Below are 20,153 nucleotides of genomic sequence, written 5' to 3' on the forward strand. Positions count from 1 at the left end.
ATGTTAATTCTTATCAAAAGCGTGATAATAGAGACGGATAATTATCATGGTACCTTAACGGGGATACCCATAGATATTATAATATGGTGACACCATGTTTTCTATTTGGCATCACTGTAGGTTGATAAGTGGATGGGAAGGCGGTTATTACACATTACCTAATCATCATAGTTGGTTCTTGTACCGACGTTTATTATTATTAGTCATCAAAAATCTTACTATTCATAATCCAGACCTTAGTAAACAATAGATACCGTTTTCACCTATCATATGCGAAAAACGTTTACATGGCCATGCCCCAGACTTTCATCTTAAGTATATATTAGTCGGTGTATATCTGAGTCGCCACCGATTACCGTGTACTATCGACGTATTGCAAAATTCTTTGTTTTGCATTATTTTAATTTTTTTAAGTGTGATATTTCGTGAGGTGGTTCGACTCCAGGTATGGCGACTACAGCGTTGTTGTCTGTGCCAACAAAACGGGCGTCTGATGTGAATATCGTAAAACCTTTGAGACACCTGATTTCTTCCCATTACAATTCAGCTGATAATCCTGAAGACTATTCAGAAGCAATTAATGAACTAAATAAGCTTCGCAACCAAGCACTGTGGAAGGTGTTGGATAAATATGACAACTCGCTGGATCTAATATACACGTAAACCCATTTTTTTTTAAATTTTTTTTTTGATAAATTTATTGTCATTTATTTTGAAAAATTTTTTTTAGTTACTATGATCAGCTGACTACTTTGGAATCTAAAGTCCCACCATCTGAAGTTCAAATTCCATTTAAATGGAAAGATGCATTCAATAAAATGACATCATTTTTTGCTAATGGAAAAGTCAGTCTAAGTATGTCGAAATCATTTTCTAGTAGATTACATAAATTAATTGACATTTGATTAAAATATTTACTGTGTTAATCAATTATTTATGTCATCAGCCCTTAGTTCATTTGCTTATGAAAGAGTATGTGTACTTTTCAATATTGCTGCTCAACAAAGTGCTATAGCAGCTGCACAAAATTTAGAAACTGATGAGGGATTGAAACTTGCTGCCAAATTTCTTCAAGTAAATTAAACTGACATAAATATTAATTTAAAAGTAAAAATTAAAAAAATATTTGAATTTATCATATTTATAATTTACTTTAGTAATATAAATTACATATAGCAGTGGTATAGCTGAAATATTTAATAATATTTGTATTGACTTGTATCTATTTTCTTTTGTGTATTTTTCATTATTTCAAAATTTATAAATTATAAATTGATCAATATTTCCCTTGTTCTATATTTTATGTTTAGCTTATCATAAATTATTACCATCTTTATAATTGGCTTTTTTTGTGTTATAAAACTCATTGCCATTTTGCATCTCAGATCTATACTTAAAAATAACATTAGCTTAAACAACTATAATCTATTCAGAATAAGTGTGCCCAGTCACTTGGACAAAAACTGGTTTTTACTGCGCATGTGGCTTTTTCACCAGGAACGTTGTAGTATGCCGATGCGTTACAACGCTGTTATACATAGTGAACTGTATTACCACAATCTTTTCGTAACGCCACGCTATAGTTCTATTTTAAATAACTAGGTTAAAACCTAGATTTTTGTAATAGTAATCTGTATACAAGGCAACTGTCACCAACTTAAATAAACTACAATGGCGGTCGAACAATGGCAACGAATCATAGAGCGTCTAGATATCAACGGGTATCTAACTGTTATCGGCTTTTCGATAGACATGCGCGAATTTGGGCACTCTTAATCTGAACAGACTATACAACTTATGTAACTAATAATAATTAAAAAGTAGAAAAAAATGTAATATATTGAATACTAATTGGGGATAATAGTAATGTAAATAGAAAACACAATTCCTCAAAAAAATAGGGTTGCCTTATAATTTTCCTATTTTATTATATTTTTAAGAGGGTCGTGATCACTAGGGTTAAAATTAATCTATTGTTGAATTATTTAAAAAGATACAGTTTTTGAAATAATTACCGTAATTTACTTGTGTGTGGAGAATATTTTTTGAAAGGTGGTTGCAGGTTATTCTTTCCTAATCATGTTTAAACACAACTGACTTATCAACTTAGATGCCACTCCCTTATATTTATTATAGATTTATAAACAAATATTAGTTAATAAGTCTTTGATATTTATATATAATTTACCTAGGGTTAATCATATACATTTTTTTCTGTGTATTTATACCTGCAATACAAAAAAAGTTGTTATTAATATTTACATTAATTTGATATTCCAGATCAATTTTAAATTGATATATTTTGGATGATTTTTAATATTTTATTCACAAGAAAATTCTCAATAACAGTTTCATAGATCGTTTTAAATAGTAAAAATTCAACAAAAAATTTGTGATTTTTTATGTCTATTTGTAATACAAACTTACATGCACTTAATGACTAGTTCATAAAAATAAACTATTTTATTAGATTTTCAAGGTTATTAAAAATTGGCATAATGTATCAAAATTGATTTAAATAAATTACTTGTTTTACTATATATATTACTCTATAATTTAAAATGTAAACCTTATACACTGATCAATCTAGTGTTCTAAACATTTAAAGTAAATAATATTATATTTTATAAAAAAAAGTGCCAATGCTATTAAAAAAAAAATAATACTTTCTAAGTAATCTAGGTATTAATTCATATATTTTCCTAATTAATTATAAGTTATTAAATTAATTTATTGAGTATATGATATTTAATTTACATGAAGATAAAAGAATATATTTAAATATACAAGTTTATAAAAATAAAACCTTGATGTATGTATAAAAATTAGCTATGGTGGTTTTAATAACCGCCACTGTTTATAAAGTTTCTTCATGGGAATCACCGAACACTTTCCTTAAATAAATAATTGATGTATTTAATTTAATTTTTTTGTATTTTTTAAAGGAGTTTTGTTTTCTTTAATACTTTAATCTTGATATGTTTATCTATCAACTGTGTTTAAATATTATTATATTTTAAAAACTAAATGGTATATGATAAAATATTTATTTTTTTTCTTTCATTTTTTTTTAATTTATTATTATTTGTATACTTTCAAATTCACTTATTCTTATAAAATTCTAAATTTAAAGCAAATAATACTATTATAATAAATATTTATATATTGTTAAATTTTTAACTTTTACTTAGCAATCTGCTGGTATATTCAATTATTTAAAAACTACAGTGATGAATGTCATTCAACAAGATCCAACTCCAGATTTAAATCCTGATATGTTAGCAATGTTATCATCACTTATGTTAGCCCAAGCTCAAGAAGTTTTTATTATTAAAGCTAATAAAGGTAAGATAAGATTGTTTATAGCTCTTATTATTACTATCAATTACATATCTTAATTTGTTAAATTTTTATTTATTTTTTTCTAAAACAATAATATTTATATTTTTATTGTAATATTTAATCTTGATTTTACTAGAGTTTTATTACTTTTTGGAAGTGGGATAAAGTTGAATTGCAATTATTATATATAATATTTCATATTTGTAATTTTTAATTATTAAAACGATGTTATGTATAATGGTTTATTTTATAATATATTATTTTTTCCTTCAGATAAAATGAAAGATCAATCCATAGCTAAATTGTGTGCACAATGTGAAGAATATTATACGGAAGCAATGAAAATGATGGAAAGAGAACAAGTTATGATGTCATTAGATAAAGACTGGACTTCACATGTAAATATTGTACACATGCAAAATGTAGGTCAAAAATATTTTATTTTAAATTGTTATAGGTGTATGGAAAACAAGCAATGTTTTATGCTATGACTCAATATTATCAAGCTATGGTCTGTAAGAACAATAAAACTATTGGTGAACAAATAGCTAGACTTCATGTATGATATATTTTACAACAAATTAATTTATGTATAATATAATCTAATAATTTTTTTTAATTTTGATTATTTTTCTCAGTTGGCCATTTCATTTCTTAAAGTTGGCCAAGATCGATGTGGTCGTAGTTTTTATAATGAGTTGCTAAATAAAGCTGTACAGGAATTAAATGAAGCAAAAAAAGATAATGATTTTATTTATCATGAACGAATTCCTGATGTAAAAAATCTAGAACCGGTAACTAAAGTTGCAATTGCTAAACCTACTCCTGTTCCTACAAAGTTGTCTGCCAAATTTAAAGGTAAGTAAATTCCACTTGTTCATTAGTTTTTATAATTGACATTTTTTTTTTTTTTTTCTTAGATCTATTTGAAGATTTAGTGCCAATATCAGTTCAACAAGCACTTAGTGCATATGATGTTCGTAAAACAGAACTTGTCAATTCAGAAATTGCTAAATTAAGAGAATCTACTCAAATATTAAACGGGTAAAATCATTTATAAATTACTAATTAATTATTATCCTTTAAAATAATGTGCTATTTTTTTTTTGTGTATTCTTTCATAGATGTCTAGCTTCTTTGAATTTGCCAGCAGCATTAGAGGATGTTAAAGGTGTAGGAATACCTCAGTCACTTGTAGAAAAATCAAATAGTGTACGAATTAATGGCGGAGTTAAAAAATTAGAAACTATGATTAAAGAATTACCAGAGTTATTAAAACGAAATGAAGAGATTATTAATGAGGTAAATTTTAAAAATATATCTTAAACTAATTTTTAATTACATTTTTCAATATTTGGTTAAGTCTGAACGGATGTTAAATGAAGAACAGACATCTGATGAACAGCTTCAAGCACAGTTCAAAGAAAAATGGAATCGTACAAAATCTAGTTCTCTTACACAGGTGTTCAGAGTCAATATTACCAAATATCGTGAGATAATTAAAAATGCAACATCTGCTGATAAGGTTAAACAAATACGAGTTTCTTATATCCAAAAATTTTCAATAAAGATTTAATTTTTATTAGATGATTCGTGAAAAGTTTGAAACTCATAAACGAGCAATATATTTGCTTTCTGAAGGTCAGGAGGCCATGCAAAGTATACTGCCAGTTGGATCAAATTCTAGTGTCAATTTTGCTAATTCTACAGCTGCTGATAAATTAAAACACTTAATGGAAGAAGTAAGCATTTATTATATAAAAAAAAGAATATTATTTTTATTCCTAAAACATTTAGGTAGAAATATTAAAAAATGAAAGAGATGTTATTGAAACTGAATTAAAATGTGCCACAACTGACATGAAATCAAAATTCTTAAATGCCTTGTCTGAAGAAGGATCTATTCATGAAGCAAATTTGTCAACAGAGAGCTTGGATCAATCTTATGGACATTTGCAAGCTCAAATTCGTGATAGTCAGGCTAAACAAGAAAAGCTTTTATCCAATATACAAGTATGTTTTTAAATCTTTTACTTTAACATTTTTATTTATTTATTTATTTTTTAGGTGGTGAATGCAGAATTTTGTAGAGAAAAAAGTGGTACTGGCCAAAGGGATGCTTTATTTAAAGAGTTAGCCGCTGGTTATGATGTTTATAATGATTTGCAGAATAATTTAATGGAAGGAACTAAATTTTATAATGATTTGACTGAAGTAATCTTATAATATATATATATACACATACAATTAAAATTAAATATAAACAATTATGTTTCATATTTTTTATTTTTATTTATATTATTTCTACAAATTTTAAATTATTTTTTTAGATTTTAATTACGGCACAAAACAAAATATCCGATTTTTGTTTTGCTCGAAAAGCAGAAAAAGAAGAATTACTAAAAACATTAACTTCAGATTTGAGTAGAGAAAAACCAATTTCATTACCAACTCCTGCTCCTGTGACAAACCAACAATGTAAATATATATTTTTCTGAACTATATTTTCAATCTTGTTTTATCATACTTTTATTTCATAAACGAAAACAGCTCCTGCAAATTCATCAGTCAGTGCTCAGCTCCCTTATCCAATGCAACCACAAGGAATGCCTTTACCATATACACTTCCAAGGACTGGACCATATCCAACTGCGTACATGTGTGCTCCTCCTATGCCAACTACTTATAATCCTTATGCAACACTTCATTATCAGCCACAAGGTAAAATATATCTCAAATCAACTAATATATTGGTTGTATGGACTTAGTTTAAGTATAAGCATTGATGTTTAATCAATGGTATAAATAAAACTAAATGTAGTATATATATATCCTATACAATTTGATGTAAAATATATTTTATATTTTTAATTTTGACAACCTATAATCAATTATTTTATTTTGCTGTTATGCTCATAACTCAATTGCTCACAATGTTTCATGTTTAAGGTTGTTATACATTCTGTTTACTGAAACTCTACTGGTTTCATTAATTATTTGTTAATAAAAATATTTTAATTCTTAATAACATAAATGCATACTTCCGAAATAAAACTTTTTAAATAAATCCAATTCTGAATATTTTCCACCATTTTTTTTATTTCTTCACAAGTACTTGGACCACAGATTTAAAAGCTTTAGGCTACACTGTTTAATAGTTTTATCAATATTATATTTAATTTTAGTATGATAAATTTAAAAAAAAATGTATTCTCTGTCCAGTTATTATTTAACTACTTACGTTTGGGCGATTGGACTATACTTGGACCCAATTATTATCATTTAAAAATAAAATTAGGGTGTTATGTTTTTTTTTCCTGTGCTACCTAGTTTAGATTAATGTTAAATGTATGTTATGTTTAGAAAATCATACATTTTTTGTAAATACTCTGGTTTTAAATACTATTTTTAATTTCCAGCTTATCAAAATTATCCAGCCCAAAATCAATCTCAATATCCGCCTCAATATCCACAACAATATCCACCACAAAATCAGCAACAACCCCCATGGTAAATGTGATTTAATGTCTAATTAGAATTTTTTATAATTCTACATAATGGTTTTTGAACATCCATTATCATTATATTTATTTTTATTTTTTAATATAGAACAATATTTTTATGTATCAAAATTAATTGATAGTCCACTTATTCGCTAATAAATGATTTTCTTACTCATATTCCATTATTTACTGTCAATAATATTATTTTTAATTATTTATTTAAATTCAATATTTTTGTTCACCTACTCCTTGATAAAATTAGAATATTTATAATGTTTGTAATGTTTATTAAGAAATATATTATAGTTTCATATATAAAATTATATTAGTTAATATACTTGAATTTGCTTATTAATTATTTGATAATGTTTAATATATTGAACTAAAATTGATGAAAATTTAGTTATAATTATATACTAATAGCCTTCATATTAGTGTTATTATAAGATAACAAAAATATTTTGAAGTATCAAATCTTGTCATCATTTTCATAAATTGTCTCTGTTATTATTAACCTGGTGATAGTCACTAAATGGTCAATATGACCATACTTTTTTTAGATCTTTAATGAATCATTTAAATTTTATGTTTCAACCATTTACACTCAGTAAACTTTTTAAAAGTTTCATTGATTGTACATTATTGGGTCATAAATAAAATGTAAATATTTTATTAAAGATGCAAAAAAAGTACAGCATTTTGACCATAGAGTAAATAATAGGTTAAATTCTTAAATCAAATTTATAATTTTTTTTTTATGATAAGGAAAAGAAAATTTCCCCAAATTTAAAAATCATAATTAAATTAAATATTAAACAATTCATTAAAAAAATCATGAATGAATAATAGAAATATTCAAGTAGAACTCAACTACAGATATTACGAATTATAATACGTAAATATTATTAAATATGTTTTCCATTGCTAATTTGATTTAAATATTTGATAACATTATTTATACTACAGACTAAGATAGTATTTTGTTTTGCACTTGTACAGGGGAGTCATTTCAACATTGATGGCACGTGGTACTTTTTCTGTATTATCATGCAGAAAAAAAATGTAATCACTGTAGACCAATTAATTCGTTTGATTTTTGTCACTCGTTATTCATAAGACGTTTTGTCTACTATATAGATACAAAACGGTTATCTTGGTAGTGCTCGTAGTTGCCATCCTACCTCACGGACGTCAACTCGGGCCGTGACTAACAAGTTTTTCTGCCCTCAAACGCTAACAACAAGGTAAAACTCGATTTGATAACTCCAAATCTTACGTTCTTAAAACTGATCTATGGCCACAAATTATATAAAATGATAACGCATAAAATTATCTAATCCATGCTGTTGTCGCAACTGTTGCTAGCGAATCACAATTGGTAATCCCACGAGATAAAACGGGGTTATTTATGCTAATAAAGTATACACATTTTTTAAAGGTTGACCTTCATCACAGTTATTTTTGAAATTTTCATCTCAAAAAGTCTCAGTTTTTAAAATATTTTACACTCGAATTATCTTTTACCACAGGTTAGGTCTTCCAACTAAATTTCTATTTCGAATTTTTTGTACGAACATTTAATATTGATTTTATCCTTAATCAAAGAAATAATGTTTATATTAAATGTTTATCATTTATTATTTTTCTATATTAAAATTGTATTAAACGGATACTTAAGAACGAAACAAAATTAAATGTTGTTATAATATTGTTTCAAAAAATTATACTTGGAATCTAATCCATTATAAAGCATACTGACCAGTCCGTTCAGATAAAATTTACTTTTAGTATAACTAAACAATTACATACTTAGGATAACAGCAATACATCAATGTTTATTATCATGACATTTTATCACTATATTATATTTTATTAAATTTATATCAAATCAAATAATAGTAAAGCATTCATTCACCTAAATTACAGTGGAAGCTGAAAAATAGATTGGATTAAAAATAAATGATTACCGTTTTTTCATTTTATATAACAAAATAACATACGTGTGTGTGTGTGTGTGTGTGTGTGGGTGAGAGAGAGAGATGGAAGTTGTTAAATAAGGAGGATATTAAAAAGGAAACCCCCTAATGTCCAGATTAATTAAAATACTCAGTGTTACTCATTTGAGATTATTAATATTAATATAATATATATTATATACTATTATATTAATATATATATATATTTTTTCTTTATGAAATATTGAATTTTATTTAATAAAATTAACTTCAATTTATATTTAAATGTTTTTATACAGGCGACATTATCAGTTATTCTAATTTCTAAATAGTTATAACTAGGATCTGGATTTTTATGCAAATGCATAATCTACAATTCTCCAAGAATAATTTTAATTCGACGTTTCGTATTGTATAGATTCATATAGGTATTTTTGTTTTTGCATATGTATGTAAAAATGACAATGAATTGCACATTTCTATATAGTTACATAAAAAAATGCATATTTTATAAATAATAAATAAAGAAATATTTTAATTGTGTATATTTATAAAAAAGAGGAAGAGTCATTGAATTTACTAAACATAAACTTATTAATATTGTCCAAACGATCTAGGTAGGTACAAATTAAAACAATTTATAAAATATTAAGCAGAGAAATAAGTGACAAAAAAATGATATCATTGTAGAGTTGTTAGCTAAAGACAAATTTTATTTTAAATATTATTACTCTTGTGAAGTAAAAAGAAGTTTTTATTTATCATAAATGTATGCTACGTGACAACCGTAAAAACTTCAATTTTAAAAATCTGAAATCATATTTTGTAACTTCGTGTTGGTGTTCTTTCCAAAATTTATACTTTTTATATTGTTAATTTTGAATTTATATTATTGATTAGTAATTATTTGTTTCGTAATTTGTAAATAATAGTAGGTATGTAAAGTTTAACAGTTGATACGATATAATATATTTGAAATGATTTTTCTAGCACATAATAGAAAATATTTTTTTTTGCATATTTTTTGCATATTTTTGAATTTTCGTGAGCATGAATTTTTTGCATATTCAACAATACCTTTTGCATAAAAATCCCGGCATTAGTTATAACTGTTTATTATGGTTATAGACTATTATAGACTATTCGCGCTCGCCAAATATATGAGCGTCGAGCGTCAAAATTCGAACATATTTGATTTGTGACGCGCCGTGCCGTTGACGCTTGACACTTGTAGTCAATGTACGCACTCTGATTTAAATTATATGGGCTTAAAATTTTTGCGCGACGTGACGCTCGACGCTCAACGCTCTCCAATGTACACGCGGCCTGAGGAGTGTTGGGTCGTCCAACAGAAATAAGATATAAATATAGGAGTTGTGAGATGCGAGTAATTAGATTGCAAATTCAGTCTAGACAGTATATACTCTGTAAACAGTATTATATTATATACTCATTATAAATAATAACTAATAACTTAAGACGAAATAGTATATAAATGTAAAATGTTATAACTAAAGACCGTATATAATTGCATTAAAAATATGTTAAAATTGCAATGAAATACATTAAAATTACATAGTAAAATCATATTAAATATATAATCATTAATTACTTACTTAATAATGTTATGGACATCAATATAATATTTACAGAATATATAATTTTTCTGAATTAAAATTTATAATTACCTATATACATATCTAAATTGTGTTCTTGAAAATTGTATCGTCTGTTACTTAAAATATGTTTATATAATGAAAAAGGACGTTTAACGTCGAAACTTGTTATCGATCTATATTTAAAATAGTTTAAAACATTGGGTGGTGTATCTAATTAAACATTATGATTTCCTGTCATAATCTCAGATTAAGTTTTAATGTTTTATACCCTTTATTTTTTTTTAAGACATATTTTAATTTATCTTTAACTATTTTTCAATTGAGACCGGAAATATTTATAGAAATATTTATACTAAATATTTTTATTTAGTAAGTATTTGTTTAGTATTTATTTATTTAGTATTTATACTAAATATGTTTAAACTATTAAGTAATTGACTATTTGATTCTTCTATACTTGTGAGTTTTGTGGATAACTCAGATAAATATAATTTAAAAAATCCTAAACTACATTTAACTACTTGTAAAAATTTACGTCGTAGTTATATTATTTATGTAAAATCACTTTGAAAATAATAATTTGTATATTTTATCACGTAAAGTATACAAAAATTGCAATAATTGCAAAAAATTGCATTATTAAATTAAATAGGAAGACTTTATTAATCTGATTCGAATACATATTTGATCAGATTTGATTTACTGGGTATCAATAAAAAGTTGCAATATCAATTAAATCCGCTCTTTAGTTATAACGTATACCTAATTAAATTTTATATATAACTATAATTGTTTAGGTATAACATTGATGTAAGTACTTTGGTAATTTATTTTAAAAATAAACAGAATGATAAAATAGATTAGGCGTTATATTAAGGTGTATAATTTATAAATATTTAATAATATTATTTTGGAATAAAAAATAAATTTAATTGATTTGTAATTTTTCACCAATAATGTATATTTTGTCATAAATTCTACATCAATATAACTTTTACTAAAAATGAATCAAAAATGAATCCGAAATCGAAAAAAAATAAATACTAAAATCTAAAACCAAAACCAAAATTAAAAAAAAGAATACCAATATTCAAAAAAGAAATCAGAAAAAATAAATACCGTTATCTAAAACCAAAATCGAAATCGGAAAAAATAAATACCGATATCTATCGGTTTCAAGCCCTACAAATAACATTTTCGTGAAATGTGGTAACTGGTAGTACATTATTGAGAAGTTATTGAAAATATATTTCATTGTATTGATGAATTTAATGACCTTGATTGGTTGAAGTTTGGAAAATTATATTTAACAATATTTTGCAAACTTGATGTGTATTATTTATCATACTCGTATATTATTGAAATGATTGAAGGGCGCCCGAATTAATTTACCCCAGGCCCTAAAAATCCTTAAGATCGCTTTGATTATACGGATGTATGCAGTATACGAACAAATTAAAGAATAAATACCCCACTATTATTAATGATTAAATTGTTTAATTGTAATTAATCGACGGGTCTTATAAATATTGTGAATCATAGGAATATTATGTATATGATATAAATCTGTCTAGGAAAACAAATTTTATTTACTGATATTTTATTACCAGGTTTGTCCGGGAATATGAAGATTAATTTTTATGATAAGGTAATTTTACCATACACCGTGTACAGTGTACACTGTACACATATACGAGTATGTATATTTCTGTCAATATAAAATTGGTGCACAGAATTAGGTAAGACAGATATTTCTAAGATAAAGTGAATATACAATCAATAATGATACTACTCGCTGTAATCAAAAATTGGGTATTGCACTATCGCTCTATTGCATCATAGAAAATTTACTTTAAGAATTAAAATCTACAATTTTAAATATCAAGAAAAACAATAGTGGTTAGTAAAACCCCCCATTTAGTATTATTTGACGTAAATGAGGAACATTCAAAATTCATGTTATACATCTTCTCTCCCTTTTTTATCCAACTAATACATTTTTTTTAAATTATAAATTTATTTATACAATTTGTAAATATATATTTTAACAATGAGAAAATTAATGTTAGAGTAGTGGTCGAATTGTAGTCTTAATAAAAGAATCAATCCAGTGACGGAAATTCATGACAGTGGAAAATGTTTAATAATTTTAAAGGTTCCGGCACAATTTGTGTTCCAAATGCCTTCTAGGATTACCTGGTATGTTGAGAACATATAAGCTTGAAACAAGATGATTTCGGTGGTTCAATAGGTTTAAGCGGAAGCGTTTATAAAGAGTTTTAGTTATTTATTTTACTGTTGGTTTGGAAAGATTGTTATTAGGGGTCTCAAACGATATCGATATTGTCAGATTTTTTTTAACTATTTTCGATATCGATATCAAGTAAAAATATCATGATATATTTAATATCGATATCTAAATAAATATCGTAATGTTGGTATATAGAAAAAATCACTTAACGAAGAATGGGGCATTTATTAAGGATTTGTGTGTAGGTGATTTCATGATTCAATGCATTATGCAGTGTGTTAGTATTAGTATTTAGTAGTAAATTAATAATTATCGTTATTCATAAGTGAGTGTAAATTCATTGGAGATTAGGTACTCTCCCTCACACGCGCACGCATATATTAAATATGCAACCACTGTTGAAAGTATAAAACTATAAATTATAAAATATAATATTTAATATTTATTATTTTTATTTACAATGTATAGGTTGATCTGATCTAGTATTACGTCATTGTAAGTAGTTCAATAAAAATTCTTATTTTATTAATATTCACATATTCTGTAAATCTACTTTTTTTAATATTTAATTTGTTCATAGAGCATAGATATGTCGAAAGTGTAGAAAAAAAATAAAAATAAAATTCACACAGAATAAATCATACCAAAAAGACGATACTGATATGTTACATTTTCGATATATACCTATGTATGTACTATGTATAAATATTAGAAAACACTAAATACTAAATAGAAATAAATCGGGTTTTCGATACATCGATTTATCGATTTTTTAATATGTTGATATTTCGATGCCGTGATAAAATATTGGTTGTATCAATTCGATATCGGTATTTAAAAATATAACGTTTGAGACCCTTAGTCGTTATGGAGTGTGTCATTTGAGACAAAGAAAGGAGCTTTTGTAATTTGACGTAGGTATTTATATTGGAACGTGGATGAGATTTACATACAGAAGAGACTGACCCTGAATATAGAGCGAAATACCTTTGGTCAAGGTGTGATTTAAATGATTTAATGTAATAAGGCTAGAAAATGGTTTTTACTTTAAAAAGAAGGACTGATTCCACGCTTTATAAAAGGCCATTTCTAAAAAATGCACCTGAGCATATTGTTTTCCTGTGAGTATAATTTTTTGTTAACTCACCGACAGACTTGGTGGATGGTGCTGTGAGTTTTATTACCTAAGTATTGTGCTAGTAAAATTGCTTTAATAATATTTATATTTAATTTGTATGTATTTTCCAGTGCCTTAATTTCCCATAGTTATTTAGATAATGTACACATAACTCCACTTATCAATTTCACGCCTTTAGAGAATAAATACCTAGTAGATTGGACGACAGCACGCAACAGTTCATTAAATTAGTCTTTTTTTTTGTAGAGCTATATCTAGTTATAGTTTTAAAAATAAAGTTGAAAATTAATAACTATATAATTCTATAATAAATAATATTATAATATTACAATCATAAGAATCTATGAGTATAAAATTAAATTAAAATTAATGTAATATATAGTACTTATATAATTAAATAAATTTAATTAAAAACGAACTTTGGTACTTGTATTTTCTGCGAAATAAAGAAATAAAAAATAGTTTCTGAGTCTTCAAAGCAAACTTGAAACTATTCCTGCCAAACAACATTATGGTGTACCTTATCATAATAATGAGAAAAAATAAAACCAGGTTTTAACCCGTTAACCGAAAGCCGAGAAAACATAAAATACGGTTTTAACCCGGTAACTGGAACCTGTGAAAATTCAACCTTCTTTGACTCCCTATTAATGTTTAAATTTTCATAATTTAATAAAAAAAATTCGTTTTTACATATTGATAATATGACAAATTATTTTTTAGGATGGCGAATGATGTTAGTATATCGATAAATGCCAAGTGTAAAAATTGTTTATCATAAATTTAATTAGTTTAATGTCAAACCAATAAAGACAAAAAGTATTAATTTTTACGATTTATTGAAAAAATGACAGCTTTATAAATTAATTTAATTTAGAAAAATGTGTCATTATTAGGCCTGGGATTTTGATGCAAATGCATTTTTTTGTTTAATATCCCAACACGTAAGTCCGTAAGCAGAACATGTGTCTCAAGTAATATTGATTAATTTAATATAGTTTTTATTTTGCATTTTATGATAAATTTAACTTTATATGGATTTATGTGGTTCAAATTTTGCTGTTTTTATGGTATTTTCAAGTTTTTAAAGCATTTTTTAGAATTTATCTATTTATTCTTAAATATTAGGGTATTTGATCACGCGTTTCGGTATTTGCTTGCTCAAACCTTGCACATTTAGTATGTAAACTACTAATTGATAAACTAATAATTACGAGCATATCAACCCATGTACATATTTTATCAAAAGTAGAACAAAATTAAAATAGTCTATCCGCAAGAACTCAGTGACGATCAAATGTAAATAAAGTTAAATAAAATTTAAATAATAAACAAATAGGTACCTATTTTATTATTATAATGTTAAGTAAATATAATTAAATATGTTTGGTGACATGATTTTTATAATATCGTTATTAAGTGCATTTTTATAGTGTATTTTTTATAATTTTTAAAGCATTTTTGCATTTTTTTAGAGTATTTGTTACTATTTTTTAGTACATTAAAATTCCAGCTCTAGCTATTTTTTTATTATGATATATAAGTTTTAACACTGCTTATAAGAACTATAGTTTTCCAATAAATTACTGTTTGTTACTGTCTATAATAAGTTGAATAGTTGACAAAACGTCAAATATACATTTATGTATTATGTTTTCGAAGCAATATCCACCTTTATAAAATAATATTTTAAGAACATATTCTGATTTAAATAAGTATTTTTTCTTTTAAAAAAGCTATGGTATTTTCTTCCGGTTGAACAATTAAATAAAATTGTTTGACTAACATAATGCTTAAAGTGTTTTAACTGTAGAATACTTTATTACATAAAATAGCACGAACTAAACTGTAACTGATTTTCTTATACGTTTATGATTACAGTCACGATTATTGCTAGATTTTATTATTGAAGTTAAATTGCTGTCGAATCAATGAGAATGAACTAATATATACATATATATGAGCGGCAAATGACAGGTTTGCGGTAAACCACATATGACGTACATAAACATGCGCGGTAGACGACAAGTGTGCGGTAGACCTCATACGACTAGAATATCTTAAATTGTTTCTTACGTGTTTAATGTAACTAGTTCAGTAATTAATGATTATTGTAGTATATAATAGAAACGCAATGTAGATTTAAATAACTAATTGGTTATTAATAATTATAAATAGTTTATAAAATGTCTATGGTTATCTATGTCAATCAGTGGTGTATGAATTCATTTTTAACGAGGTACACACTTTTTAATTAAATTATTATCGTTGACAGATATCCATATCAAAAAAACCTGTAAGGGTTGAAACACCCAAAATTCTACATACAATTGTAATTCAGGGAATATAATTTGATTTTCAAAGGACACAGTATTTTAGGTCATGATGTAGGGGCGCAATTTCAATGAAAAAACTGAGGATGCTGAAGCCCTTCTATTTTTTTCGTGTTCCTTATTGGTTATAAACAACCGCAAACCATACAATTCAACAGTTACTAAAATATTTGGTAAATATATGAATATTTCAAAATTTAAATAGTTCACTTTAATTTTATATTTTTATATTTTTATTGCACGTATGACGAATTACCTGTCTGTAAACACAAATGTTTTATCACATGATCACTTAGTTTGTATTTTATTTGTTTAACACTTTTTTGGATAGAAAACTGGTCCAAAAGTTTTTTCTAGGACTTTTTTAGATTTTAAATTGGCATGCGGTGGTACTTTAGATAGGTAATTTTTTTAAATCGTAATAGTTTTTCTAGGCGTGAGGAAAAATTTGTCCTGAAATGGTAAAAATACGCTGTAAATAAGACTTTCACATTTCAAATTTTAGTTATTTAGTCATAATCCCAAAAGCAATGTGGCTAGAAACTTGAAACTTTTATCCTATAACAAAGATATTTTTTTTTTCGTATTGCGAAATATTTTTATATCGTATAAAAATGTATACATTTATACTAAAAAACTATATAATATATACATAATGAGTAATGAGTATTTAAATGTAAATTAACATAAACACATTTTGGGGTGCTAAGTAAATCCAAGCTCCACCCCAAATTGCGCCTATATCATGATGTATATAAGTTAACTCCCTCACCGACTGCTATACATTCTAATGGCATTTCCACCACAAAAAAAAAAAATTAAAAATGTACAAAACTGTAATCAAAAAAATTAAAACAAAAACATAGATTTTATATTACATAGATTCATAGCTTATTTGTGTTTACCTAATAATGCATAGTAATCATAGGCGCAATTTTAGTTTTCGACTTGTAGGGGCTATCTATGTATTAATCAAAGTGACTTGTGGGTAACTCCGCCACCACACCCACACAAAGATTACCTATACAATATACAACATAATATACTAAGAATTTTAATCTAAGCCCCTTAACTACTTAAACATTTTTCCCACTACTTTAATTTAACTGAAAAATACACATCCCTAACAGACATTTATAATTACTAGGTAATAAGCAGGGCTAGGATTTTTATGCAATAAAAAATTGTAAAATAAGCATTTAAATTTTTATAAAATAAACACAAAAATATAGTTACAAAAAAAATATTTATTTATTGAAATACATTAGTGGTTAGCTGTTTATCTTAATATATTATAATTTAGAAATTAAATAAAATAAAATTTATGTTTGACAAAAAAACCAAGTTTTATATTATCAGCAGGGCCAGAATTAAATAAGAAATATACTATAAAACATTCATTTTTCGCATTCTTACAATCTAAATATGAAATAATATTCATTTTATTCAATAAATGCAATAATATGCATTTTATCCAAAATATGCAAAAACATACGAAATAAAAATATCACCATTTATCTCATCATGAATTGATTCGTGGGTGTTGTTTATAAAATCAATAATCTGAAGTCGCCATAAAAACATGCTATTGCATAGAAATCCTAGCTCTGGTAATATAATAATATAATAAGTAAATTACAAATACTAAAAAAAAAAAAAATTATATATTATTTGTTTATAGTTATTATAATAATAATAAAATTCTACAGAAAAAACAAATTTTTAAAATTAAAACAACTATAAATTTAAGAAATTAACATCTAATTAATTAATTAAAATTAAGATGTCTATACCCAGTGCGGTATAGGTATAATGTTTGTGTTATAACAATAATGTTATTTGCTTACCATACCCCATAATGTTTGGTATTCAAGTTGTCCAATTATATACCCACCAACCCACCCATACACCCACCACCACGAGCGCACATGCAATTGCACCCCTTGGTATACTGTCTGGGCGCCACTGATAACATTTTAAAACTAATTAGAGATTAAATAAAACACTAAATTATAGTTTATGACTATTCATTCTGTCACTCATAATAAGGAAGACCTCTAAGCTGTGTGACAAGATTAAAAATCGTGCGTTTATTGGAATAGTTTAAAAAAAGCTTATAACAATAAAAGTAATCATTTTATATATATTTTAAGTTAGTTTATGCGTAGGTTAGTCATTTGTGTGGGTAGATATAATCCTCAACTCTCGTGCGTATATGTATTATATTATATAACACTGACATGACACTCAGTAATCATCACTGTAAATAATTATATAACGTAAAAATTTTAAACGAAGTAGATGGCAATTAATATGTTAAAGTTGAGAGTAATGTGCCAAGAACTGGAATGGAAAATTATTTTGGTATTACAGTAGGGTAGTAAATCTTTGAAAATAGTAAAGAAATCACACCTCCAGCAACTGAAGATCTACAAATTTAGACTTGTTTCAAGTCGACAGTCAAACATAAAATACTAAAGTGGAATATTTTTTCCGGACAATATACTGGGCACGTTGCCAAAGGACAATCAGCGTCAGCTTATAACATTGAAAATTTATGTTTAAAATTCAGCAGTATACACTGTATTCATTATATGCAGTTTGCGTAAAATGCTATGGTTAAAAAATCTTAGTACATATATTTGTATTTATGTATTTCAAATGTCATAATATTATATATTTAAATATATTTATTTTGAATAATAGTTGATTATTTGTCTTTAAAACGAACTACTGAAAAACGTTCTGTTTTGACGATAGTGCTTTGTAAATTTTAATTGATAATATGTATTATGTAAAATTACAGGAAACATAATGAAAATTAAAAAGGAGAGAAGTGTATTTCAGTTTAGTGGCTTGTTAAAAGTATCCGTCCTTTATGGATAGAGTAATAAAAATGATATAATTTCACTTTTTAGTTTAGAATAATAATTATTATAATCTACTGCAGATGTTAACAAGAGACATTGTTGACAGCAATTATTTCTGTAATTTCTATTTGGATTATTAAGTCTAAATTATCTTTATTTTTTAATAATGATCTGAACTTGTTTATAATTTATATCGTTACATTTCTCTACTATCAATTACATTTTGTGAATAGTACCTGTGCAAATATGCCTAGCAATAGAACATTAGTTATCGGCTCCTGTGATCGAAGCTTTTACTGTGTTTTTTAAGTGTTAACTTTCATCAATATTAACTGTTTAATATATAAATTATTTAATTATTTAATTTAAAAAAATTTATTTAACTATGGAACACATTTAAACGTGTAATCAGAAAAGTTATTGCAGATTTGAGATAAGTATATATATTTGAATTAAATATTTTATTTTAAGGAAGTTATTAATGAGAAAACTTTTCTGAATACTAATATGACTACTTGTATGTCATAAAAATAACTTAAATCTTAAATTATTTATACGACTATATTAGAGCCGGTGTTAAATTTTGCGAGGCTTTTGGCAAGTTTTTTACAAAGAATATATTTTTCAGCAAGATTTCCTAGTTCCCTCATTATATTTTATATAGGTAAATTAATAATGATTCAGAATAAATATACCTTTAATTTAATTGATAATCATAGTTCTTTGTATAAAATGTTTAAATTCTGAAGTATTAACTAATAAGTACAGTAATTTTAACTATTATTAGTGCATATAATTGGAGGAATAAACAAGATAAGATAAGAAAAATTATTTCACCATTTATTAAAAACAATTGAGAAAACTAACGTATTATTTATTTTCTTGCTGATAAGATTACCTTATGCTCAGAAATCAGAACCGTATGCGTTAAGACTAAAAAATATATGAATTCTTATATGTACGAGTATGAATTTTAAAAAGTAAAACACACAGTATATTTAAAATTTAATTTTTTAAGAAATATGAATCACATCTATGGAAATAAAAATTAAAAATATTTTAATTTTTATCTTATCCCCAAAAAAAAACCTAACGGTGAAAAAAAGCAGAGTTCCAAATTCCTTCCCAAAAAAGTCGACCTA

At 25.5% G+C, this 20,153-nt stretch overlaps 1 protein-coding gene across 1 annotated transcript; it reads left to right on the plus strand.

Annotated features, from left to right (window-relative positions):
- Positions 1-447: 447 nt before the first annotated feature.
- On the plus strand, positions 448-6,940 carry LOC112682135 (programmed cell death 6-interacting protein). The gene is made up of 16 exons (XM_025552641.1): positions 448-659; positions 731-855; positions 947-1,074; positions 3,192-3,345; positions 3,616-3,740; positions 3,800-3,901; positions 3,981-4,200; positions 4,263-4,386; positions 4,467-4,644; positions 4,706-4,867; positions 4,929-5,084; positions 5,140-5,355; positions 5,410-5,556; positions 5,673-5,820; positions 5,893-6,063; positions 6,762-6,940. The coding sequence occupies exons 1-16, from the start codon at positions 448-450 to the stop codon at positions 6,854-6,856; spliced, it is 2,463 nt and encodes an 820-aa protein (XP_025408426.1). The 3' UTR covers positions 6,857-6,940.
- The last annotated feature ends 13,213 nt before the right edge of the window (positions 6,941-20,153 follow it).

The sequence above is a fragment of the Sipha flava genome, unplaced genomic scaffold (assembly GCF_003268045.1).
Source record: "Sipha flava isolate LNK unplaced genomic scaffold, YSA_version1 1_pilon_pilon, whole genome shotgun sequence".
NCBI lineage: Eukaryota > Metazoa > Arthropoda > Insecta > Hemiptera > Aphididae > Sipha > Sipha flava.